This window comes from Nannochloropsis gaditana (assembly GCF_000240725.1).
Source record: "Nannochloropsis gaditana CCMP526 unplaced genomic scaffold scaffold401, whole genome shotgun sequence".
NCBI lineage: Eukaryota > Eustigmatophyceae > Eustigmatales > Monodopsidaceae > Microchloropsis > Microchloropsis gaditana.
The window spans coordinates 488-27243 of record NW_005803552.1 but is presented as its reverse complement, the minus strand read 5'-3'; the positions used below and the strand labels follow the sequence as shown (position 1 = coordinate 27243).

At 50.7% G+C, this 26756-nt stretch overlaps 2 protein-coding genes across 2 annotated transcripts; one reads left to right on the top strand and one right to left on the bottom strand.

The window, feature by feature from the left end:
• Positions 1-1146: 1146 nt before the first annotated feature.
• Positions 1147-4664, top strand: CNOT7_8 (CCR4-NOT transcription complex subunit 7/8; the record flags this gene model as incomplete). Its single annotated transcript, XM_005854744.1, has 11 exons — positions 1147-1383; positions 1645-1903; positions 2021-2139; positions 2315-2443; positions 2656-2817; positions 2946-3103; positions 3281-3378; positions 3546-3696; positions 3914-3978; positions 4171-4275; positions 4416-4664. The coding sequence occupies 11 exons, from the start codon at positions 1147-1149 to the stop codon at positions 4487-4489; spliced, it is 1557 nt and encodes a 518-aa protein (XP_005854806.1). The 3' UTR covers positions 4490-4664.
• On the bottom strand, positions 4490-25887 carry TRRAP (transformation/transcription domain-associated protein). The gene is made up of 43 exons (XM_005854743.1): positions 25368-25887; positions 24966-25068; positions 24630-24762; positions 24458-24544; positions 24160-24369; positions 23882-24079; positions 23650-23736; positions 23422-23514; positions 23276-23339; positions 23015-23184; positions 22758-22901; positions 22540-22618; positions 22171-22417; positions 21956-22055; positions 21803-21851; positions 21493-21641; positions 21174-21245; positions 21045-21096; positions 20640-20937; positions 20373-20491; positions 20091-20233; positions 19846-19920; positions 19556-19676; positions 19415-19485; positions 17712-17990; positions 17409-17621; positions 17202-17336; positions 16784-17061; positions 16637-16707; positions 16467-16538; positions 16103-16193; positions 15900-16026; positions 15724-15813; positions 15480-15599; positions 15273-15362; positions 14850-15002; positions 14415-14744; positions 13670-14285; positions 13192-13579; positions 12982-13096; positions 12731-12900; positions 4657-12598; positions 4490-4509 (listed from the first exon to the last, which is right to left on the bottom strand). The coding sequence occupies exons 1-42, from the start codon at positions 25657-25659 to the stop codon at positions 4936-4938; spliced, it is 14157 nt and encodes a 4718-aa protein (XP_005854805.1). The 5' UTR covers positions 25660-25887; the 3' UTR covers positions 4490-4509; positions 4657-4935.
• Positions 25888-26756: the final 869 nt, after the last annotated feature.

Here is a 26756-nt window from a genome sequence, read left to right as displayed (position 1 = left end):
GGGCGGGGGGGCGTGGAGGGCGAGTGGCGTGGTAGGCTGGCGGAAGGGGGGGAGGGGCATCGGGCGGCCCCCTCCCATGCCCTGCACGGCCGAGTGCGGGCGCATTGGGGGAGGGGGCCCTCCCGGCGCGGAGAGGTGCGGAGGGGAGGATGGAGGGGCCAGCCCGTGGGGTCCGCGGGCCGGGGGTGGAGGGGGCATGGACTGACCGTACACGGGTGGTGGGGTGCCGGGGACTTTGGGCGGTCCGACTGGCCCTTTCGATGGCTGGTACTGCGCTTGTTGAAGGCCGTGGCTGGGAGGAACAGCGGGGGTGCCTTTCAGCATCCCACCCGCCACCGCGGGCCCGGGGGAGGGTGGCGGCATGTGCGGAAGAGGAGGCCCGCCCCTTGGAGGCTGCATCATGGTGTAAGGTGCGCCTGGTCCGGGTCGGGGGGGAGCCGCATTTTGGGGGCCGCCGACGGCAGCCGAGCGGGGACCGAGAGGTTGAGGGCGCCCGTACGTGCCAGGACCCAGAGGTTGTTGCTGGTGCGGCGGCGGCTGCTGCTGCTGCGGCGATTGCTGATAAGGGCTTTGATAGTGTTGTGATGACGCAGGGTAGCCTGGTGCCGGGCCAGAGGGGCGTGGAGGGGGGGGCTGCTGCTGAAAGGGCTGCTGTGGCGGCATGCCATTCATGGGCGGTCCCCGGGGAGCCCCGTAAGGAGGAGGGGGCGGTTGAGACATGTCACTTGCCTGTGCTTTGAACATGGTAGAGCCGTCGTGTAGGGGGGAAAGAGATTCATCAAGTTCAAGGTCATTAGCATAGCATTGACCGTAGGCTCACGACGAGTGGAGCGGTTTCTCGCAGGGTCATCAGATGACGGGAATGGGAGACCAAGCTCACAAACGTACGAAAGTCCGGCAACATGCATTACCTGATTACAGCCACTTTATAGGAATCTATTTTACCTTTGTCGACTCCGTAAGAACCTTCAAATGAGAGCGCTTGGCTTTGTCCCCCAAGGTATAGAACAACACTTTTCCATGTCGCTAAAGAGGAAGGCGTTTGAAACGGAGGCCCCACCAAGGTCAAAGGATGCGAATCAAAGCCCATCTTTCCCCAATACACCGCCGCGCGGCGGGTCCAAACCCTCAATGCTACCCACATCCATGCACACCTCAAATTTGGGCGGAAAAGTGGCCGCCGTGGCGTCTTGCAAGGAGCTTGAGAGCTCTTGGACTTCTCCTCTCTTCTTCTCCTCGCCTTCAGGAGAAGACGAGAGGGCGGGAGGCAAAAGCCAGGGAGGTCACCACGTCCCGCGTTCGCGCGCCCGTGACCAATGTCGCATGCCTTCGCAATGTAGGCGCGTGGGTACCTCGGGTGAAAACAATGCTGAGATGTACCGTGTATAGTCCGTTTTGGGGCCCAGGGCCCTCGGATCAACCGGGGAGAGAGATGTTATCATACTGTCCGCTTTGTCGCGGGACTGATTGCCTCGCAGCCGCCTTTCATCCTGAGCGGATTACTCACAAATCGCCGTCGAAATCCACGATGATGCATTGAAAACACCCACACTCTGCTCACAGGCCCTTGAAAAGAGCGGGAAGACCCAGGAAACTCAAACGAGACTGGGTCGCAGCCATAGAAATTCTTTTTGATACTCAAAGAAGCAAGGCACCATTCAGCATCTAGCCTCTTTTCTCACGCGGCGCCCGACAAGCAGCGCCACCTCTTCCAACGAAGAGCAGCAGGCACCTGCACCGGCACCAGCTCCCTCCGGATCAGACACAGGAGGTGGTCAATCCCAAGCGGCGCAAGGGAGGGAAGGCGGGGGGGAAGGGGGAGGACAAGGGGGGGAGGACAAGGGGAAGCCGCAACAACGCTTTGGCATGAATGGAGGCCCGCAAAGCAGCGCCGAAGAAAAAGGTATGTGAGTTCCGATCTCCCTCGCAGCCCGTCAACTTGCGGGTATCCCATGTATCGTGCCCTGGGAGGCCAGACAGGTCCTTTCTGACGAATCCGTCTTTGCCCCCATCCACACAGGCGAAATTCCGGGAGTAGGACCCACCAGACACATTTATACTGGGCAAGATGGGAAGCGTATGGAGATAAGGGAGGTTTGGCTGGAGAACCTCGACAAAGAGATGGTGGCTGTTCGCGAAGTATGTAGAGAGCGCGGGGAGGGAGGGAGGGAGGGAGGGAGGACCGACGGAGGGAAGAGAACAGAGCATAAAGGAGGGTGGAGGATTGGGAAGTAGGACGATAGACATGTTGATGAATTTGTATAAGCCCGCTCATTGCGAATCGAAATCCACTCATGTATGCCGTGCCCGGTAGGTGGTGGAGCAATACCCGTACGTGGCGATGGACACCGAGTTCCCGGGCGTGGTGGCGCGACCGGTGGGGGACGTATCGGCGTCAGACTACCAGTACAAGACGCTCAAGTGCAACGTGGACCTGCTGAAGGTGGGGAACAGGGAGGGTGGATGGGGAGAGAGGCGTAGTAGGCAGTAAAATTAGGAAGGTTACAAGGCGGTCCGTCGTCTGCATCGGGCCCTCCTCCTCACGAATCCCTCCTGTCTTTTGAGGCTGTATCCTTCGCCATTCTGTGACAAACTCTTGTAGTTAGACCTTCTTTATCCCTTTTCTGGTGGTGGTTGCTCCCTTTTCCCCCTCAGATCATCCAGCTCGGACTTTCCTTCGCCGACTCGGACGGCAACAGCCCCCCTGAGTGCCCTACCTGGCAATTCAACTTCCGTTTCTCCCTATCCGACGACATCTACGCGGAGGACTCGATCGAGCTTCTTAAGCAGAGCGGGATCGACTTCTCGAAGCACGAGGTGCGGAAGAGGGGGGGCATCAGTCGGAGGGAGGGGGGGAGGGACGAAGGGAAGGAAGGAGGGAGGGAGAGAAAAGGATGTAAATTGTTCTCGACCGACTTTCCCCTTGCTGCGCTGCAATCATACAGTCCCACGGTATCGATGTCTTCCGCTTTGGCGAGCTCCTCATGACCAGCGGCTTGGTGCTGATGGACGAGGTGCGGTGGATCTCGTTCCACTCCGGGTATGATTTCGGATACCTGCTCAAGGTCTTGACCTGCGCTGCCTTGCCCTCGGACGAGAACGGGTGCGTGGGACCCTCCCTTGCTTTTTGAGACGCTGGGCGGCGTCGGAGCCTTGCTTTATCTCTCATGCTTTCCTCACCTCCAGCGCGCTTGGGCCATCTTGACGCAGCCCATCGCCTGCCCTGCCCCGCACTTCGCCCTCACTCACTTCCCGGATCCCCCCTCGCTTCCCCCTCCAGGTTTTTTGACCTCCTGCGTACCTATTTCCCGTGCTTTTACGACATCAAGTATCTGATGACGGCCTGCCAGGGGCTCCATGGCGGCTTGCAAAGAATCGGTACACGCCACCCCTCATCTCACCCGCGCTTGTATTATCTGCTCCTTGTCCCTCCTCTTCCTGTCCCGTGGTAGAATATCCACCAAGGGATTCCTTCCCTTCACCTTGCATCACTTCATTCGACTCATGATCTCGCACGTGGCTCGATTCCTCCCTCCTTCCCTCAGCCGAGGAGCTCTCAGTGGCCCGCGTGGGGCCCATGCACCAAGCAGGCAGTGACTCCCTCCTGACGGCTCAAACCTTTTTCCGTCTCTGCGCAGTATCTTTCGATGGCCTCAACAATCTCAGCGATGAGAAATTCAAGGGAGAGCTCTTTGGGTGCGTTCAGGACGATGAAAGGGCAGAAGCCGGGAAGGATGCTAAGTCTATGAAGCCTGAACATGTCAAGTTTCTTGTGGGCTCTCTTTGGACAGTGAATCGCGCACACACATTCATTCGCCCTGTCGATGGCCATGAATCGACTCCCGTTCTGCCTCGATTTGTTCTTTTGTTTTCTCATTCTTTATTTGCCCCCCACTTCTCTCGTGTGTCCCAGACTGGGTCATAACCACACGGTCTACCGGAGCAAAATGCAGAATACCAATCGCCATGGCCACGGAGGTGAGTAAGGCCTGGGTTTTATGTTTCTGTCTCTTTCTCTGTCTCCTCGTCGTGATGTTAATGGTGTCGGGGAAGATTGGACGTCTTGTATACATTGCATCGGATTGCGTTCTTGAGCAGTGCGAGAGTAGGCAACATTAAGTGCGGACATATCGGCTTCATAATCTCATGTGGCTTCTGGTCGTCATTTAGGTCTTGAGAGACAGCGAGAAGTCCCCCCTCTTACCGACAGTGGCGACAGTGTAAGCACTTCCCAGTCTATCAGCTCAACATCAGGACCGCGACGCGTAGGTACAGGTACGCAATAGAAATTTGGAAGACGACGTGCTGAGCGTTCAAATAATGTGGCAATTACAAACCTGTCTCTTCCCCCTACCCTCCCCCCCCACAACAAATGTAAATTGAACCGACGATGTGGTGATCAAATTGGGTGACAGAAGCTGCTGCTACCTCGCCTTCTGCTGGAACCGGGACAGGGGGCAATGGGGACGCAAATGCGATGTCCGACTAAGATATGATTTCCTACGAATTCTTGTTTCCAGAAAATGTGCAAACAAAAGGCGTATGTACAGAATGAGAGGAGAGATTTGGAAAGAAATACTCGGAGGAAAGCGATTTGAAAGCAGCGCTAGAGCCGCCAAAGAAAGGACTCCTCGTCATTCTGCCTGCAACACTCACAAATATTGCTGCTCCGTGTGTAGTGTGCTCTATACGCGAATCTGAACAGAACATGTTGATTTATTGTAAACTTGTTTCGCCTTGAAATCATCTTGGTCTAGCATCTGCACTCCTTTTTAATATCTCTTCACATATAAATGCGATTCCAGGTCAAGACGTCGGGCGTTACCCGTATGCTTGTTGGAAGGGTTGCGCATCAATCCGGATATGTTCGCACGGCCTCGAATCCTCCGCTGTACGTTTGAGTGTCAGGATTAATAAAGAGCTTTTTTACTTCATTTAGAGCCACGGATGCCATGTAGGGGCCATCTGCGCCACATATTCGTGCTTTGCCGCCCGTTCCACGAGTAGTGTCGCCCTTGCGTCTATCATTTCCCCTCCGGCACCGATTGTCGCCATGCCGGAGCTCATCCCACCGGTACCTGCCCCATGCTGCAATGGGGAGACAAACGGGTGCTTCTCGGACGGTAAAGCTGGAGCACAAACGACAAGGCGCTCCAAGACTTTTAGCACATTACGATTGACACGGTCGGCAAGAACACTTTCCATCTTCTTCTGATCTAACATGGCCTCGCGAGGCATCGTCGCTTTTGACATATTCCACGCTAAAATGTCGTCCTTGAGCATTAGATGCAAAAAGGGTTGAATAAATTCTCGCTTCTGTGTCATAGCCTGGGCGACCGCCGCCATGGTCGGGACAAAGACACCATCGACGAGAAACGGGGAGAAGACAGCCATCAGATTTGGAGACAGGCGGAAAGGAACTTCTTCATTGCTCTCTAGATAGCCTCGAATTCCGTATCCGGGCCGCAAATCAGCTGACTGGATTGTAGCGTTGAGTTTATGGAAAATGAGGCGGCCTGGTGTGCGCTCTCCACAACTCAAAGCAAAGCAAAAAAGGCTCGACACAGCCAGTTGTTGGGCAAAGGTATGCTTCCACGACCAGATAGCTTCAGGTTCGCCGCCAAGTGTCGAATGCACAAATTGCGTAAGAATGTGCTTCGAAACGAGTCCTCCAGGACGCGTCACTTCTTGGAACACAGCCAAGCGTTCCCGGCGCAAGTATTTCTCAATCTTGGTCTGATAAGCTGACGACTGAGCCACCGGAGCCGGTGGAACGGGCAGCCCTGCATTTGTCGCCTCTTGAACAGCTATCGTATGTCGAGCTTGCTCTGCAGCAACTTCGGCATCCACCTCCTGCTTGGCCAATGAAATAGCGACGGAGCCTCTCTCTCGTCGTAGCATCACCGGACCATCTGGGTCCAGGCCTTTGGCATGACGTTCCGCCTCATAAACCTCTCCCAAAGAGGTGAATAAGCGATGGTCTTCCATCAGACGCAACCGTGGAGTGATAGGTACTACTACAGGGATACTCACTGCGATAGACCGGCGCTGAGCCATATTGGATTTTTCAAGCAGCCGATTTAGCAGCCAATACAATTGCATCATGCGTTCATCAGAACGAGTCGTGTAAGGAGTAGCACCTTGCGCCACGAAGTAGTATTTCCGTCCGTCATTGCCTAACAAACAGAGTCGACGATGGAATGCGTGATTCCGATAAAATACCTCCACCTTGGGATCAAATCCCAAGAGCTTTGCATGCATGTCTGGGAATGGTTGCCCGGGACAGGTCGCATATTGTCCAGGAATCTCCACCGGTGTCGTCGTCACTGCAGAGCTTCCTGACAGGCCCATTTTCATAGCAGCTTCAGCAGCCGAGCTCCCACTTCCACTTCCGCTGCTGCTACTCGAACCTAAAGTCGACAATGCCGAAGTTCGGAGAACGGAGGGTGGTATCTCGTAGCGCATGGCGGCGAGGTGTGGACTGCACTGGTAAAGGGCGAGAGGCTGCTCCACAGGTGAAGTCCCTCCCGCCGTATGCTGGTCTTTCAAAATGCAGTAGAGCAGGAGTTGTTTCCATTTTCGAAGAGTCAAGATAACTCTATGCAGCGACATCGGTTCTACTGGCACGGGATGACCTTCTGCTGGCGGTGCCGGGGCGAATGGGGGAACAAGCATGAAGTCTTTCTCAAATGCGTCCTTAAAGGTTTTGACAAAAGCGGCCTTTTTTGCGCTGACGCTATTTTCAGCCAGCACAGGCGATGATGGACTGGTTGAAGGTAGATAAGGACCCGAGGAGCGAAAAAATTTCTTGGAAACTCGCAGAAGAGTTTCACGAAGACTATGAGGCATGGGATCGTCCAAGTGCATGTAAATAGACTGGAAACATCGCCGCAGCAATGTATGTAATGTACCCAGCAGCTCTTCTTCTTGCTTGGGGCGAAAACGCACAATAATCTCTTCCAGCATTAATTCCATGTCGTGGGCCAAGCTGGGATGGGATTTGCGAAATTGATTTACTACTTCCTCCGCATGCTGGAAGGCACCAACCTCCTGTATCGGAGCCGGGGTCGCTCCTCCCCCTCCGCTCACACCCCCACCAGCTGCTGATTCAGATGCAGCAGGCGCAGAAGGTGGCGGCAAGTTGAGTAGAATGGCACCCTTGTCCAACGCCCCACGAACTTCAGCCACAGGACGACCCGCCTCCACTTTTACAGTTTGTGCGACTAAAGATGTTCCAGGCTGCTGTTGAGGTGTTGCGAGAGAAGGTCCTGGCTGACTTGAATAGCGCAGGATCACAGGCTGAGTCAAGGTTCCCGTGGCTAAGTCTACACATGCCGCGAGCTGCGGTGGTAGACCTGCAAGAGCAGTTGAGCTTTGTGGAACTTTCTGATCATCGGTGGTGGCGGCACCATTGGCGATGGAAGGAGCAATCACAGCTTTTTCAGTATTGCTAGCCACGCCAGCGTCAGCGGAAGAAAGTGTGCCACTTCTTGTGCTTGCTGCTGGTGCAGAAGATGTGACAGAGGTCGTTGACTGCGTGGTGGAGGGCGGTAAAAGAGAGCTTTGCAAGTCCCGCCGTTCGATAAAATACGCGCGAATCGTGCAGTACACTGCCTGTGGATAGCTGTTGGTCACCTGCTTGAGAATGCCCTTCACGACTTGAGCGCCAGGGCGGGTGAGGAAGGCGATAAGTGTAGGAATCCAGGGAACCCATATCCAGTCCGGCAGCCTTCTTCCGTGTCGATCCAGGACAAGCGCTGCGGATTCTTCGTCGACCAGAAGCATTTGAAGTACCCGAGACAAGAGCAAACGGGCCTCTAATGCATTGTGATGGATCGCCTCCAAGTAGCATGCCATCGCATTCAAGGCTAAGAGCCGTTGCGCCGTTTCTTTCTCAAACATTTCATCTGAATACCGTCCCCAGGCCAACCAAGCCTTCCCATATTTTTCACACACTTGCACGGCGTGGCTAAAAGCTTGATTCGCATCGGCTCGCAGGTCCGCCGCACCCAGTAAGAGACCTTTCAGGCGGAAGAGTTCCGCCGTCTGCTCATCTCCGAAGTATTCGATATTCGTGTGGTTGATAATGTTCAACCCCGCCTGTCCCAGCTTGGACGGCGTCAAAGGAACGCTGCCTAGGCCGGCATTCGAGACAGCAGCAGGGAGAATTCCAGAAAGATAATCTGATGCCATGGAGCCCAGAGACCCCACCGCACGCAGAGCGTGGTAACAAATCACTACCTGCTCTCGGAGCTTGCCGTATGCATCCGACACGGCCATGGTGGCCATGGGGATGCGGCAGAGTACGTTAAGGGCCACGTCATTCAATTCTTGTTTCCGCGCACCTTTGGCGAGGGTCACCATCGTCCAGGCAGTGTCTTGAAATTCCGGCGCCAGCCGCGCGGGATCAGGAGGTCCCATTCCTGCTCCCGAGGAATTCATGGCCGCAGCAGCAGCCAAGTCTCCACCAGCAGCTGCCAGCCTCCTCTCTTGAACCTTTTGGAACACTTGCAGCCGCCAGTACAGAACGTCATCCCACTCATTGAGTGGATCCCATGTATTCGGAAGTCGATCCCGCCAAAACCGTACCAAATTGTGCAGGTGTGTCGCCGTAGCTGAGGCAGCGCCTGGCGAAGGTCCTCCTAATCCTCCTCCACTCCCTCCATCCCGAACAACGCCGGGAGTCCGTTTCATCGCCGCATCATCCATAATGGTAACAGATTCCTTGATTTCGTGGAGTTGATGCATGACGTGAAGTAAAGGCTTGTGCGATGGGCAGCCCTGGTAGACACGAGGAAGTAGCTGCCATTTGCTTAGAGCCAATTGGAACGCTTGTCCGATTGACCGGTCAATGTCTACAGGAGGTCTTCCATCCGCCACAGCCAGGCGCGCTTCATGCACACGATGCGCAGGGCTCCCAGTTTCTTGCTGGAGGATCAGTTGGTTGCTTTGTAGAAGCGATCGAACACTTTCCCAATCCGCACTTTTCCATGCACACTCCAGGGCTAGCTCAGGATGCTTTGTCGAAGCAGCAAATTCACCCAGCGTTGGCCATTGACTAAGTTGCTTGCTGCATTCTATCCACCTTTCTTCCCAAAGCTCTAACTCAAACTGTGCTAAGCCCCGAAAGCTTGTCGTCCCTCCAACACCTCCACCTGCGCCTCCTCCACGCCCTCCGAGAGCGTCCCGCTGAATAAGCTCGTAAAAGGCTTGCTGAGCCTCCAGCACTTTTCCGTACATTTCCAACGACAAGGCATACTTGCTTTCAGGTAAGGCACAAAACCTTTTTCGCATCGCCGCCCGGAGGTCGTGCTCGCCCATCATGTAGTAGATAGTCGATAAGACCTGTATCCAAGGCTGTTTCTCCGCCGACCCAGTTACAGAGGTAACTTGATGTTCTATTAAAGGCAAGACAGTAGTCCACGCGTTATAGTTCACTGCAAGGGCACCCAACAAATCGGGTGGCAAGTTGGGCATGGGTGTTAGGGAAAGAAAACCGTGAAGGAGTCCCTGCACGGTATTTATCTGGTGTTGCACCGGAGAAAGGTGATAGGAAGGGAGCACAAGGGCCTGCCTGTGAGAGCCACGAGTCAGGACAGAAACCATACCGGGCACGAGATCGTTTTGAAGGGCATTAAAACTTTCATCTGGCGTGCCAGAATCTGTGGAAGGAGACACTGGCATAGAGGGTGCGTCGGTACTTGTCGCCGATGGAGGGGAGGATACGGGCTTCAGAGCTTTCCAGGCGTTGCGTAGCAATGGAATCCACAATCCTCTCACAACTGTCAGATCCGCATGCAACAACAGGCGAAGAGCGGCAATAATGGATGGCCCAAGACCCTCCTTTGAGGTCTTCAGCTCCCCTTGCGTTTCAAGATAAAATCTGACGACGTCGGAGGACGTCCGTGTGCCGCCTTCTGCAGCTGCTAGGCAAGGCCTTGCCAAAATCAGGGACGGGTTCACAGGCTGCAGAGATGCACTATTTGGGGACAATGCTCTGAGCAACAAATCTACCAAGACCACAATCCAGTAGCGTCCACCCACGACGTCCCATTCAGCTTTGCAAAGAAGATGAGTGAGTCTCTCACCAGGGTGTGTACTCACTCCACCTTCCTGCATTCCAATTTGAGGATCATAAAACATCCTCGTGTATTGCTCTCGGAGTCTATAATCGACAGTTATTAGCCCAGCGGTGACTGATCGCGCCGTTGCCTGCGTCACCCACGGTGGAACAGGGCCAGCGGACAGCTTGGCAGGCGCAACAGGAACAGATGAAGTAGCTGAAGAGAAATGGACTGTGGCACCAGGGAGAGCACCAGGTGCGGCTGGTAACGAGGTACTGGAAATTTCGGTGGCGCCTGCCTCTCCATTTTGACCCGTTACAGGAGAGGGCGAGATGGTCGACGCGGCACCCTGCGTCTTTATGGCAGCTGTTGTCTCAACATCCATGTCGGCAGGTGCCGGAGCTGCAGATGCTACAGATGGACTAGCTCCTGTCAGTCCTGCAGAATCAACGACCTCCGTTCGCAAGGGCGCCGGTGCAACATTAGGCTGCGTCTGCTGCTGCTGCTGTTGGAGAAACAGAAGGACAAACCGATGATGAACGGCGTGCAAGGGCTGAGAGACCACCTCTGGCGACCGCTCCAGGGCCAAGCTCATTTTCGCCAGAAGCGCAGCTTTCTCCTTTTGCTGTAGGACTGCCCGCAAATTCACATCAATCTCTACCTCATATATTTCATCTTCCGCTTTCTCCTTATCCGCTGCCCTATTGTCATTATCCTCTTGTTCTACAATAGTGCGGAGAGAGTATCCCAAGGTCCATTCTGCGACAAGATGGTAGATGGCAAGAAGAAGCGGTATAGAATCTGACTTATCCAAGCAAGCACCCATTACAGCCAAAAGCGCTTTCCGTTGGTCCGCCAGTTTCATCGGATTGGCACCTATGCATCGTCCGGTGAGCTGAATACAACGGATCAGGGTTTGAATGGCCTCATCCGGGGGCTTCATTACCGAAGAAGCACCGGAAGAAGGCGATGCATTTCCACTACTGCTAGCGGTTGAAACCGTTGTTGCGGTAGATGTGGCTATCGAGAGCGCTTCGTCGAGTATCGCCATTGTTGGTGTTGCCATGAACTGAAGCTGCGCTATCCCCGGCCGAGCATTCATGAGGGCATTTGCCGTGTGATGCCGCGTGAGATGAGTTGCAAGCTTGAGCAACATAGAACAGTACGGTTCAAGGACAGCTTGATTGATATTCGGGACCGCAGAAGGCGCCATTGTACCGCTCCCTTTCTCGGCTATCCCACCATCACTGGAAATCTTGGTTACAGCTGAAGCCGAGGCTTGTTTGACAATGGTGCCTAGAATCTGCACGATGGGAAATGCGGAACAGCGACCCGTGTCCTTCTGTTGCTGCTGGTGTTGCTGTTGCTGTTGCTGTTGCTGCTGCGGACCCAGGCCTCCAGTTTTGTTGCCTCCTGCACTGTCAGTCTCTATCGCTTGATAGATCTTCTTCTCCATGATCGTTTTCATCCGCACGTAAAAGCTGACTCCCGGTACTCCACCGCTTCCCGGCTCTAAAAATTCCGGGGATGGATCATGTGGAGGCCACCACTTCGTGATCAAAGCAAGAACACGAGTGAGACGCTTTCGAATCTCGGACTCTCCAGAGCAAGCATTAAAGCATGGTACCAAAAAGTGCGCGACACGGCCAACATTTTGAGAGACAAAAGGGGCAGGTTGAGGACCGTGTTCAAGCACAGCGAGCAAGATGTCAAGCACGCAGATGAGGATTTGGGGAGTGATTTCCTTGCCACCCTGTTGCACCACTCCAGATGAGGCGGGGGCTGAGGTGGATTGAATCGTCTCCGGCATTGAGCTGAGGACGCGTTCAAGGTATGGAAGACGAAGCTCAGGGCACGCCCAGAGTGACAAGGCAGAGCCGATGTAGTGCAAAGAGCGGGCGGAGACTCTAGCGCTCTGGGGATCGCGAGAATCCGCCGTCGCAATAGCATTCTTGATAAGGAAGTTCAAAACAGCTTCCATCTGCGTAACGTGACCAAAGACGGGTACACTGTCGTCATCATGATTCGTGGTTGTCGTTGATACACCCGAGGACGACGAACCCGCAGATGTAGTCGAAGACGGCGGAACAGGCGCTGCTGCTGGAGAAGAGACCGCAGGAGAAAAGGGTGAGCCGCTATCTGCTTTGCCACGTTTATTGCTCTCGCCCCCAGCACCTTCCGCGACGGGAGATGAGACGTCCATATCACTGCTTGCAGGACGCTTGTTACCCACTCCTACACCGGCTCCCTTCGTAACAGTTGTTCCTGTCGCTACGCCTGCCCCCGATGTTGCCACTGCTGCGGCCACACGCTCTCGTCGATGTATTTCCCAGGCGATGAGAAGGTCAGAAAGAGCTACGCCAAGCTGCCGAACATCGGTGGTTATTACGGAGGGCTGGGAAAGCTTCTGCACGCACGTGATCAGCGGAGGCACAAAAGACGAGCGGTAAGGATAGAAGAGCGGAGGATGCTGGACCAGAACATGAGCGAGATGCGCCATTTGAAAAGTGTGAAGCCCATCCTCAAAAAGGGCACTGCAAAAGAAAGGAGGGCAAAACAGAAGGGGTCAGGGCGAAGATAAGGGCGTTTGCGATGCAGACAAGGCAAGCGCGATGTCGACTGAGAAAGAAATGATTGATGCAAATGAAGGTGTTTTAAAAACTTACCGTTTCGTATACCGCACCGCCTTTTGATAGTCAGGTAGAGGTAGCCGACGAGGAAGCGCAGGGACGAGAATCTCAAGAGCCGTGCGAACAAGCTCGCGCGTATCTTGCTGGTAGGCTTTCAGCAGAAAGAGGTATACTTGTAGGATGAGGGGGGGCAGAATTTCGTAAACCTACGATTTAAGAATAGATAATAGAGTGGATCAGTTCATGAGGTCGTCGCTTCAAGGTAACAATTTCGCAGACCCCCGTACCTGAATAAGACGACAAACGTGAATGTAGGCCCAATGACGGAGCAGCGAGTCGTCCTCACGTTTCAGGAATGACCAAGCGAATTTCAACATTTCCTTCTTGTGACCCATGAATTCCCTAGACATACAGATAAGGAGGAGTATAGAAGTACATGAGCATGTTGAAACGGTCTGACTAATCATGCCCCTTTCTTGCTCCATCTACTGGCGTACCGTCCCATGTATTCAATCAGCAACGTGGCGAGCTTGTGAAGCTCGACAAGCAACCCGTTACTATAGAGCAAAGGCGATCCCTCCTTGAATGTATGCTCCTTCATCCCCCCGAGAGAAGCATCGAAATGGATGGGGTGAAAAGCATGTTGAATCAGGCCATCTATCACCGCGCTCTCCACGACTTCACCATTGGCGATCGCCGGACTCTCGAAAGTCGCTGCCAATAAAGGCAGGATGAGATGGCGCAGGGTGAGTATTTTGAGCTGCGAGGAGTAATGTGGTGAAGGAATGATCTCGAAGACGAAAGAAGAAAGAATGGAGCGCTTAGTATCGGCCGAAGCGTCCAATGCCAGGTCCTTCCGGAAAAAATCGCGCAGAAAGGTGAGGTCTGTACGAAAAGAGGATGATAATGATTGATTCTGAGTGATTCTTCATCCTGACTATTCATGTAAACTGTCCCACCACTTCTTTTTCGTACCCGTAAAAGTTGGTCGTGTGAAAATCTCAAGCAAGGACACCAGCCCCTGACAGTCCTTCGGATGGGTCTTTGAATACTGCAGTAGACATTTCAAAATCAAGATCTGGTCTGCCTGAGCCCGTGTATGGGCAACATCGAGTATAGAAGGAGGGTGTGTTGTAGGCGCTCCGTAGTAGGACGGAGAAGACGTGCGGTGGAGCGACCACAGGTACCTCAGAGCCTGCATGACGGGTGTACTCCCAGTGTCCAGCAGCCCACCCGTATCCGCATCGCCCTTGTCTCCTTCCATGCGCAAAAGTGTAGATAAAAGGATGAGCCCATGATTGATGAGGAGACCAGTGTCATGCTGCTTCCTTTCCTCCTTCAACTTCTCCACGGTCCACGTGTCTTTCTGCGGTTTAAGCAATGGCCATTCGGGTAGACCTTCATTTGTTACTTCCCCATACAAGTGTACCCCCTCCAAACCGAAAGCAATGGTCAAAAGAGAGTGTAGACCTGGTGCACTAAAAAATAAAGAACGGAAGTCTTCAGCATCTGGCGTTTGAAGAACATTTGTGAGAAGCTGGAGCGTCGGGGCGGAGGCAAGCTGTCGAGGCTCTAAGAAAAAAGCGATCACCTAGGAATGAACGATGAAATAAACGAAGAAATACTGTCAACTTAAAAAAGTGCTTACATCCATAGCGGCAATACGCATCCCGAAGATAAGCTGCGCAGGTAATAATGACTATTTTTCATGGTACTTTACCTGATCTGAGCAGTCCGGTTCGGCAACAAAGCGATTCAAAAACTTTGCCAAGGGCACTACGAAGGGAGAGGCTGCAACAAATCCTTCTTCGCCTTCCTCTGGAATATTCATTTCAACGCTCTCATTACCTTCCTTCTTTTGTGCAGCTGCAACCGCTGCTGCAGTGGCTGCTGCTCCCGTCGTTAAGGGCAAAGGAGCAGCGGCAGCGATAGCCATGGCACGTTGAATATAGGCAGCGGCATTTTCGGCCGGAGCGGACGGATAATTATACCGGTACTTAGGGAGGACATTTTGAAGTGCGATGGTCACCTGCACAAGAGGAGCCAGAAACTGTGCGGGACGTGAACGAAATGAATGATTCTTTGTCTTTGACTTATGTTTTTCTTGCGATCAAAAGAATAGAGACGAAACACGAAAGCGATCTATGTTGTTTACCTTTTCGCAAAACACTGGTCCGGGCTCTATGAGATGGAAGAGATGAAGAATCGAGGCTGCAATTTCCGGTTCCATCCATATAGGTGGACGTTCAGCACCGTTTATGCCTACACGGACTTCACTTAGAATTTTATCCTCCGGCTCCGTCCAATTCTGAACAGGTGAGGGCGGAAAAAAAGAGAAGGGAAATATGTGATGTCCACAACGTTTTGGTCGGAGCGATGAACGAGTACTTAAGTTCATAAAACAACTGAGCCGAACGCTCTAAGGAGTAGTAAAAACCAAGATGATACGACAAGCAGTACATATCTCGCTTAAGTATTCACATAGATATGTCAATTTAATCCAAATGTGAGGGAACACCTTTTTTTCTCGATCATTAAGTAGATATTGACACAAGCAAGCGTGTATGTAATACTGCACCTGCAAATGTTCCAAAAGCTTTTCGGGAAAATTGACATTAAAGAGGCGAGATGATAGGTTTGACAGGGAAGCTAGGATGCGTAGAAGGCCCTAGTGAACGGAATGATGATAGTAAAGAGGTTAGGGTAACAATTTAAATTTACTGAAGGCAGGGCTCGTCGTCAACGTTTCGCATCCAAACCCGTTTTTTCCAGATATAATCCCTACCTCTAAGCTGGCGACACTCAGCAAACGATAGTCCTGAACCGATTTGAGAACTGGACGAAGGCAATTGTGAAGCGTTTCTTTTGGCAAGTTCTTGTTTATGCTTGTCAACAGAGTAAGAGTCTAAAAATGGGGGAAAAGGAAGTGGATAGCAAGGTGGAGGATCCTATAGATACTACCTGACGATACATTCACACATGTTACAGTAAGTGTACTGGTAAAAACACAGCTTTGAAAAGTAACACACCTCCAAAGCCACGTCTGCCACGGGATCGCACTGCATGATGATAGTTCGGAAGCATAAAACCACCACTCGCTGCCTGAAGTCTTTGAATTCCTGTAATTGAATATGTGATGCCAACGGTAAGTATTTTTCTAATGGAAACTGGAGATAAAGAGGGAGGGACTATTTACATTACATACTTCAGAAAAGGCGATCTCGTGCTTATTTCGGAAAGTCGCTGCCACCAACCGAAGCGTATAAAATCTGAGTTGCATGACATGGGGAAGCTCGCCTACCATGAACATGTCATTGACATGCTCCGACATCCTATAATTGAAACGCAGGAAACATGAGCAAAGTCATAGAAGGAGTTTCTGTTAGAAATCTAGTTCCATTAACCTACTTGCTCTGCGCCTCCAAGTATTTTCGTGGAGTTATGTCGTAAGCACCTCCTCTGCCACGGCCGCGATCGTCTGTCATCGCAGCAATATTACCTGCGGTTTTGGTACATAAGCCAATGGTAAGATTATCGAAACGCGTCAAGAGAAGTAACACAAAATTCTCAGAGCTTAATGAAGCATCGATTGCATCCTATAATTCGATCAGCTCAACACATCTTTTTCAACAGCGAACGTCATGTCTGAAATTTCACATGGTCACATATCTGGGTCTTCCGACTCTCCGAGCACTCGTGGATGGGTGAAAAGCATTGACTCCTTTTTATGCAGTACCTCTTCCACTATAAGTCTTACACCGTCATGACGTACCTCCCTGCGGACCTGAAACAGCATTTCCACCACCAGTAGCGCCGATATCTTCACGACAAGAGGAATCAAATACTGAAGTAAAGATGTGACAATTGTGAGAAACGTTCTAAATTAATACCCGATGCATCGATATATATATATAGAAAATCCAATCCACCAAGTCTACGTACCATCAACCAAATGCTTCATCAGCTCCGTTGATAATTGCACGATCGGATAAGCAAATAGTCGTTTTTCCTCCCTGATATAGAAGGATATAAGAGAAACATAGGAGTAAGTCTTGAGCAGATATATCACCTATGTAAGTCAAAACGCACCGTCGTAATTGCTCTTCCTTTTCCTTCTGCAAAGCTTCGGCAGCCTCTCGCACCATGGTTGGCAAGTCCGTCCGTTTCTTTTTCTGGACAGATGTAGAAGCGGCAGGCATGGGGCTTTCGATCTCCTTCTTTTCTTTATCGGCCGCGCCTACATGAGGAGGAGCTTGAGCAGGAGGAGGTGCGATAGCCATGGAAGGCACTACAGGCTCTTGTGTGGTCCGTAGACAGAATGTCAAGGCGTCGATGAGTGCAATTTTGCTTGTGTTGACATGATGCGCCTACGCCATTGAAAAAGATTGTTGATTGAGACGTATGTAGGAAAAGCTCATGAATAATTTGAAAGCTCTATGTGGCCCGGGCGTTCATAGTTCTCGAGAGTATTCAGCTTTGTCCTGGGCTTCGTTTCTCGGGCACCTACCTTCTTTTCCAGAAGACGTTTTAGCAAAGCGTCTTTCCCGTCGACCAGGATTTCATAAACCGTCATAATTTCATTCGTGCTCCCCTCCACCTTCCTTGATTTGGAATGTAGCTCATCTAGATGCGCAAGCACGACCTACAGAAAACGAAGGAAAAATGAGCTCCTATTTTTGTCCTCTTGCCTCCCACTCCTTTTTTACAAACGTACCTTCACACCCACGCGAACGGCAGGCTTTCCATTCTCCAAGTCTTGAACAACCAAGTTTACAATCCGCCGCAACATCTCTTCTTTTTCTTTTATCTTTTTTCCCCTCTCTGCTTCCCCTTCCTCCTCTTCATGAGTGTGGCAAAGCGTAAGGAGGGAGAGGAGAACGGAAATGATGTCTTCAACCACAGGAGCTGAAGCATCATACGGTTGATCCTGGGATTGATAGGTTGAAAGATAGTCAGATGAGTTAACAGTGACCAGATCAAAAAGACATGTATCGATTTATATTCCCATGTACCTTACCTTGAGGACGAAAAACAAGTCCTTGACCACCTGCAACTCATGCCGCCGCGTCCACTCAGCACCCATTGCTTCACACAAAATTTTCACGCCCTTAGCTGCGCCCAGCTTGGAGCGAACCCGTTTAAGGTAAAGGCAGCGGAGGGTGGAAGAGAGTAGGTCGTCGAAGAAAGGATTAAGAGAGTGGCGGTGCACGGGTAACGTGGTCGAAGGAGCTGCGAGAGAGTTGAGGAACCACAGTGCGGCATCCTGTGAGGTTTGATGGCGCGGGTAGAAGTCAGGCTGCTTTAGAACTTGTCTCAATGATTCTATGCATGTTGCGTTCATCATCTTTACCTGCACACCAGGTCGAGCATCCACCAGAGCTAATAAAATGACCTCTTTCAATACAAGAGGATTTAGCGAAGCTTCAGAGACAAGAGGATCGAGCTCGTACTGTAACAGATTATGATAAAGGAGGAAATGAGCAAAGCTATGACGATGTGATTCCTATTTGATGAAGTTTGTGCTGAGCGACAAGCTCTCACCTCCGCACTCGTTTCCTCTGGCGCTTGGCCCGGCATATTTTCTAATTGCATATCCTCTTCTTTCCCATCCTTCTCGGTATTTCCCACTGCCTTTTTCAATTTCTCGGTATGCGTCGCCATCACTAGAAGAAAGTGGATACCGAGACCACGCGCAAGCTTTCGCGCTTGGGCTCCCAAGTGGACATCCGCACAAGCACTCACGACCACGCTTAAAAGTTGCCTGAGCAGCTTATTTCCTTTTTCCAAGCAGCGTCGAGTCTTGATGGTACTGAAAAGAAGTGACGTGTCTACCGTCTTTCCATCATTAACTGTCCCGTCTTCTTTCTTTCCTTCTTCAGTGGAAGGTGCGTTGGATGAGGGAGGGCGAGAAAGTGGAGGAGGTGGCAAGGAGCTGTGAAGCAGCTCTGCAAAGCGATCTTGCACAGTTCTCTTCTTTGCTTTCACAGCACCGTCCGGATCCGGGAAAACGAGTTCTGGAGCTATGTCGTGTAGAGGTAAGAATAAAGTTGTGTCAAGATTGGTCGTGTCATCCCTTCGTCTCCCGCTCTGGTCCTCCTATCTCACCGTCTTCAACAATTAGAGCTGCCACACATGCCACAATAACCTTCCATGCCGCATCTTTGTGTTTTTGCAGTAGCACATCTGACGACAAAAAGTTGGTTGACACGAGGCTCATCTCATTTCCACCATCTATATCGTTTGCAATCCGAGTTTCTGATTCCTCATCGAAATTCAACTTAGGCGGCGACGAAGGTAGGAGCAGACGATCCAATAAAGAAGTTATTGTGCAAATACATCTATCCAAAGGCAAAGCAAAAGGAGGAGCTTCCTTCTCCCCTTCCTTCTTATTCCAATCGAACAATACAGGTAAGAGGACTTCTTGCACATGCCCGTCCTCCTCATTTCCAAATGAGGCCTCATTAGTGGAGACATCAAATATAGAAGGGGGCACAATCAGCCCTTCTTCTCCATTTTGCGTTTCCAAAAGGCCTCCACCCATCCCAATTCCTGCTTTTCCACCTCCAATTCCAGCACGGCCTTTTTTCACCTGCGATTTGGAACCCCCGAAGATGAGAAAAATACAATAAATGGCTCTAACAGTGACGACATGTATGACGAGCGTAAGATACCATAATAATGCCACACCGTTTCTTTCTCCCTTTTGATTCTACTCCATACCTGCATGTTTAGAGATGGCAGAGGGGGCGGGGCCTCCTTCAAAAAGCTGCGATTTCTCCCTCCCAATTTTCCTTAGGGAACAAAAAATAAACAGAGACGTGAAAACCTTACATATCTAATAAAAACGTCAGAGAAGCGTACCAAGAAGTCGAGCTGCCAAGTGCCCGTAGGGATACGGCTGAGGACGCAAGTGCTCGCAAAGGGCAGCGAAGAGGTCGCTTAATATCGTGGGCTGTTGAGAAAGAATGTGCCACAGGTAGTCCTGTTAGAGGAAAATGGAAGGAAAAGGAGCGGTGGAGTTGAAAATTGATTAAGAATTATAGTTATCATATTCGGCTTCGGAAACCGATAAAAACCTAGAAGCATGCTGAAGGACGATTTTGACTGTCAGAAGTACTGCCATCTCCATCATTTCGCCTTGTTAGCCTTACCACGTTCAAATTATCAACCCAGAATTCCAATGTGCGCAATCCGATGTGTGCCAATTCTGGCTTGCTACGAAGTGCCTGCAGATCAGTATACGAGGTATGGTATTGATACATTGAGGAAAATCATATTTACATCACGCACAGAAGAGAGTCATATTCTTGAAGGAACATCACAAAGCCGAAATGGTACATGTTTGATGCCATCTTCCTTCCAACATCTCCAAGCACCGCCCTGGCCCCCATTCAACCTGTACAATCATTCGCATCAGAAGCGCTACGAAAGGCACCATTGAGGATAAGCGCGCAGGGACGGTAAGAGAAAGCTCTACTAGCAGATCCCGCACGTGATCGTCGGTGTCGTCTTCCGTGCGCTCATGAAGTTTGTAAAATCCTGAAGGACGAGAATAAATTTTGCGAGATTAAATTAATGAGAAATGGAGGCGATCAAAGCTGCAACGCCCAATCTTTCCCATTAAAGGGCATAGATACCATTTGCAGAAAGTATGAGACTACAATAGCTAGCTACATACCGAACAACAGATGAGGAAGCAAAGGGAACATCTCTCGCATCAGCGCATCCAATTTCCCGCCTGAGATGATCCGGAAGAGGACTCGAAGGACACTTAGGTACTGAGAAGGATGTCGGCAGCTGTATTAAAAAGGTGAGAAAAGAAGAGAAAAAATATAACTGTTATGAGTATATGCGAATAACGTTTTGGCCTTGATCAGTACTTTCAAAAACAATTAAGTCGTGCAACGTGAATCCAGCGAAAAGACGTGTAATGGACAATTCGTACCATAAAGCATTTCGCTGGCAGAGCAGGACAAGTCGCTTCAAATGAGGGCGAAGGATTATCTCGTTATCGGAAAATTTTGCGATGGAATGAAGGGCGACAGAGAACATGCGGAAAAGAGTAGATGCCACCGTAGAAGCATGAGATGAAGTCGGTGATGCAGAAGACGGGTTATCCGGAGTGAAGGAAGGCGGAAGGAACACAAGAATGGGACGGCACGAGCCGTCGTCTTCTCCGGACAGCAATTCGATGTGAGCGAGGAAAAAATGTACCAGCATGTCGGCTACGGACGCGGATACGGCTATGTATTGAAAATAATGAGAGGCCAGACATGGCAGAAAGTGAGCGGTATATTTCAGGGGGAAAAAAAATAAGGAGAGGGAAGCACCAAGATACACAGGTATATACCGGCATTGTTTGATGACACAAGCTGTTGCGCGATCGCCAGGAAATGGAAGTCCTGTTTCCATGTAAAGGAAGCGTCCAACTGTCAAAAATTGGCGAAATGATCATCCCCTCGCTTTGCCTTCAACCTACCTGCAACACGACATTAAAATAAAGCTCAAGATTGCGACCCATGACTTCTCGCAAAGTGGGAGCCTCCATCACCTAAAAATTAGAAGAGCGGAGGGATAAGGAATACTCTTGATTGACGATGGGACAAGTTGCATCACCTCCCACATTAACATGAGAATGTAAATAAAATAAATCCCATGTGTAAAGAATGTAATAAAAAATTGATCATCGATGGAGGTAAAAGAAATTAAGTGTTCCGAGAAGATAAGGAGGAAAATTGTCCGTGAAAATCAAAGTACTGCTTATGGCAAATAAAACCTGACCGACAATGTGAACATACCAGTAACGCCCCCACAAAGAGCTCAAATATTTCCTTCGCTTCAGGCCCAGTGGAGCCTGTGGCTTTGCTGTAGATGCGGAGACAAAGGAGCGCCCATTCGAAGAAATTGACGAGAAGGGCTGTCTCCTCAGCGGGCAAGGGTGGCGACGCTTTTCAAAAAAAGGAAAAATGAGAAATGAGAAGATTTAAGGCGCATATTTTGGTTAAAAGAAGCCATGGGCCCAAATGCAACCCCTACGGACAGAGGAACAATGTGAAGCATCATCGTATTGAGTAAAAGGAATGTTAAAAGGGAAAATGAGGGACTTACGCGCTTGAAGTCCAACAGGAGCAGGCTGACCTTGGGCACGTGCGGTTGCCTGATATATATACAGAAAAGCCACCAATAAACCAAACAACGACGATCAAAAAGTGATTTTCGGTGAAATAGGACGATCTATGCTAATCCAAGACGACAGCTTACCTGCTGGGGATTCAAGAGGCACCATATCACGGTTTTTAAACCAACCATCATCGTTTTAATCAAGTCCTTTCCGGCCCGTAGATTTTCGTTCATTTCCACGCTTTAAAACGCAGAAATAGGATTTTTCGCACAATAATATTAGAGAAGGAGAAAGCACGAGTCAATACGTGAGCAACTGAAAATTATTTTCAACAGGATCTGGCATATCCACCTACCGCTCAACCCGCTCGATGACTGCGGGATTGGGTTTACGAAACGCTATAGACCCCGGGTTGGCACTCATGCTCGGTGCTGCGGCTGTCACAGGCGTGGATAGATTACCAGCTGTATACGGCACGGGAGAGGAGAAGGGACGATGAAAGGGAGAGGATGCAGAGGACGCCGGAGAGGGAGACGGAAGCTGTCGCAAAGCCCCCTGATCGTGAACTTCTTGTTCCATAGCCTTTACTCGTTCCTGCGCCTCTGTAGCATGAGAAGATGTAGCGAGGAATATGACGTACGTGGAGCCAACAAAATACATAAGAAATGGGGGAAGACAATACTTGGTGAGATGGACATTTCCCAACAGAAAAACGTCGTCTTACCGAGCTTAGGAAGGTAGGTACGCAGCGATCCAAATTTCTCCACCAAGGTTTGCAAGATCCAGACCAGAAGACGACGGCCCTAGAGAAGAAAAGACGAGTAAGGTATTTATCTTCATAGCGCAGTCTCCTCTCACACGGCCCTTGCTAGTTTTATCTTCCCTTTTGTACGATATCTGGCACGAGACATAAACAAAGAGCTGAAAGCCAATAAGTCCTACCTGCTGTAACCCTTCCTCACTCGAAGCATTTCGACAAATGCTGTCGACTAGATGCAAAAGCACGCGTACAGCAAGCGTCTGAGTCGCAAGGGGAAGCGTGGGGTCGTGCACATGCTTGGAGAACAGGTAGACCACGGCCGAAAGCTGAGAGAAATATATAGGGCAGGGTGACGGCATGTGCTCAGCAAAGTCAAGTCAACATTTCGTGAGACGTGGATGAAAATACTTAACATCTTCCTTGATCCGCGTAATCTCACCTGTTGCGTCGACAGCTTTTCACGCAAGGGTGAGACCAGTTCACTCAGCATATTGAGGGAGGAGGTGCGGAGTGCATCGTGAGGCCGGCCGGCGGAGGAAGTGGAAGACGAGCTGGTTAAGGACGATGGAGGGATCCCTTCCAGAGTTGCTTCGTCCAGTAGGACATCAACTGATGGCGCATGTGAGTCGATAAACGGAGGGAGCGTCACGATTTAGGGGCCATCGGGGCTGATGAATGAACAAGACTGTGAAGACCTTACCATGAACAAGGAAACCCTCGCGCATTTCGCTTTGAATCATGTAGCGCATGGCGGTCAGGAGTTCCTATAAAAAAAAGGTTGATGAGGAATACACAAAGCCAAACGACACAAGAGAAAATGGACAGAATCCAGTAAAGAGAGTGTACCTTGCGGTTGCTCGCGAATTCTCCGGGGCAGTTCTGCAAGAGCCAGACGGCGGAGGCAATCATAGTGTCCTGATAGGGAACCAGCAGCTTGGCCTGCGAAATTTCAGGGTGAAAGAAAAGTACGTCACAAGAATGGCAATAGCGAGTGAGCGGGGGGAGGAGAGATGACAAAAATGCGACGTCGATGCTACGATGACAGAGGGAAGAACAAGAAGGAAAAAGGCTTACATGCTGCCGATTCCAAGACAGGAAATTGACGGTCTTGATCTGCAGAGCCAGGAACTCCCGGAAGAGCACTCGTTGCTTCAACGCCGCCTGAGGAAGATATGAAATGTTAAACTGGAAGAAAAATCAAATTCGCCTCTCGATTCTGCCCTTCCTAACGGAACGCCAGCGTACTCGTTTCCCCCCCACCCACATACCTCTCTACTTCCATTAGATCCATCCCCCGCGCACATACCTTCTCAGGAGGTCGAAGCTCTAATCCCTTGATAGCCAGTCCAATCAAATCCGCCACCCACGGATGTTGTTGGACTGAGGGGTAGTAGGAAGACAGCACCATTATCAAAAACGGACACTCGACCAGGACCTGGAAGGAGGTGGAAATAATGAGAAGAGGAATAAAGAGGCAGGGAATAGAAGCGATGAAAGGGGTGAACTTTTGAGACACCAAGACGAGGCATCAGAGGCAATTCGCTTACAAAATCTTACTTCCCTCTTCCCTGCCAGCATCTTTACCTTGAAGCTTTTCATTCCCAGCGGCAATGGTCCCTTGCGTCGATCTGATTGCCCACTACCGTGTCCAGGCGCGCTTCCTTCCGATGAGAGCCTGTCCAAGGTAGGAGAGGCCGCTGCCATACCCCTGGTGCTTTCCTCCTCCTCTTGTTGCTCCTCCAGGGCCGAGGCAGAAGAAGGGGCGAAAGCCTCGGTGACGGCTTCAGGGAGGAGCTATATTGTGTAAGAGGGTGAAAATCAGATGGTCCATGCAAGCCTCCTTACTTTTGTCATCATTTCCCCCTTCAGTCATGTCACTTACCCGATACATGTCCATGACCAGAAGGAAACAAGGCTCGACGTGGTTCTCAAGTTTCCCTCGGTAGGCTTTGAAAAGGTTGGAAAGAATCTGGCAGTGGCATACAAGGTATGAGAAATGCTGCTAAACCTGCTGATGCCCTGATCTACATACGACAGTGGAGGACAGGCGTTACCTTGGCACCGAGCACCGCATTCTCTTCGTTGTCCTTCCGGACAATCTCGAGGGCCAGGGTAAGAAGACGGTCCTTGTAGGGTTTCAGGGTCTCCGAAGGAAGCAAGCGTTCAAGCATGTCAATAATTGAGTGCCTGCGTGGAGAACCACAAAATCAGGGTGCGGAGTAAAGATTTTCAGAAGGTCGGGAACGAGAGGCAAACACGAAGAATCGCGGTCGAGTCGCGGAGGAAGTAAGGCGGGAAGAATATGAAATAAAGCAACGAACTTAGAGGCACATATTTGTCAGAAGCGGATAGAGTGGCGACGAGGAGTTTAAAAGGTACCTGGGACGTACCGTATTTTGTGTTGCATATTTTCAAGGCTTTGAACGGGCACGGTTTGAAGCACCAATTCAAAGACGGGGAGCAAGTGTTCCAGAAAAGCTGGATATTCCACCACTGGAGTAAGGATAAGATAAGTATAGTGTACGCATGAAATATTCCCGTCATTCAGAATGGAAGATGATAGGATATTTAAAGAAGCCTCGTTCCATTGTCTTTCCTCTAACATGGTTCGGAGGTTTCCTTCTTAGGACCTACCTGTCGTCGCAAGTGCAGTCTCAATGACCCGGTCCCTCAGTTCACACAAAATCGCGACTTGGTCTTCTGAAGTAATCCCACCTGTCACCGAATGATGATATAATGGTCGAAATCGTCCGTACAAATTCTGATTACATCGTCCCTGGCAACTTGCTTACCCGCTTTCAGTCGCTCTGCCTGCACCTCCCATATTGACGGTCTTGCAGAATTTATGACATTAGAGTTACTGAGCTCTGTAGGCTTCGAGACATCGCTAGGTGGCTGCTGGGATTGCCCTGACACCGGATAGACAGGCGGCGTACTACCAGCTGAAGCTGAAAAAGGATTGGTGGTCACGGGCAAAGCGGGAGAGGCAGATGAGGAGATTGGAGCGCCTTCAGCAGACGCACCAGCGTTCCAACCCTGGCGCTCTTGTCCAGCAGGTTCGTTCGGAGGCGGTGGAGGGTTCATTGTCGAGCAAAGAAGCTACAAAGATGCAGGCGTAGCGTGGTCCGCTATGATCATCCGAGTGAGGACAGGCAAGTGAGTAGGCAAGTTTATGGTAGTCAACAGCTATATGCGAGCCAGGCCCGTCCGAAATGGGGTAGATCGAGAACGGTTTACTCCCGCACAATGCAATTATGCCTATTTGTGTTCGTGTAAGCGACAAGTTAATGTGAGTCAATGTGGCTAAACCTGTGATGGAATGGCATCGCTGAGAAAACGTGAAGGCTCCTGCAAGCATATGAGCGTGGCAGTGAAGCATGTGAGGTGCTATATGCCGACCTACAAATACATTTACCTAAGCAACGCGACGACAACGACATTTCGGTTGTGCATGACTTCATACTAGCTCTGGGAGAAAAAAATCCCTGTCCCTGTAAAGTACTCTATTTCTGACGAAGCCATAACAGGAGTGCGATTTAGAAATGTACATCTCGCCCGCGACGCTTTGCTTGAGGCAGATCCGAGCCGCTAATTTTTTGTCAGATCTCACGCGCACAGCATCCAAGTTAGGCTCGTTCATATATCGACTACCCTTCACATACGAGAAGGAAAAGATCTTTTTACAATGGAATGCCAGATGCAGAATTAGATTACAAGTATGCACGAGACAACAAGCTCCTGTTCGGAGTTTCGTCGCCAAACGGACCATCGCTTACAGAAGACCTTCCAGGATATCCGATAGATCTGACGCACCGTCGTCTTATTTTTTAGACGTTACGACTGTGTGTTATTGAAATGGATTAGCTTGTGTTTCATATTAGTTCCAACTTTTAGAAGTTCAGAACAGGAAGTCTTTTGTTGCTTGATGATCATCACCGTTGAGTGGGCTGTGAAGGGTCAACCACAGCAACGCAGAGTACATCATCCGAGCTTAAGCTCATGCAACAGGGAGTACCCGACGGGAAACGCTTCTCGGCGTCAACTTGGTCTATGATTTGAGGGCAAGTTGCGCTTTTGCTAGAAATTCTGAGTCTGATTTCCTTCTTAAACTCTTTGTTACATTAATGCACAGCGTAGTTGGAGCGGAATAGCTACCATAAGGTGGAGCTATGATTTCGAAA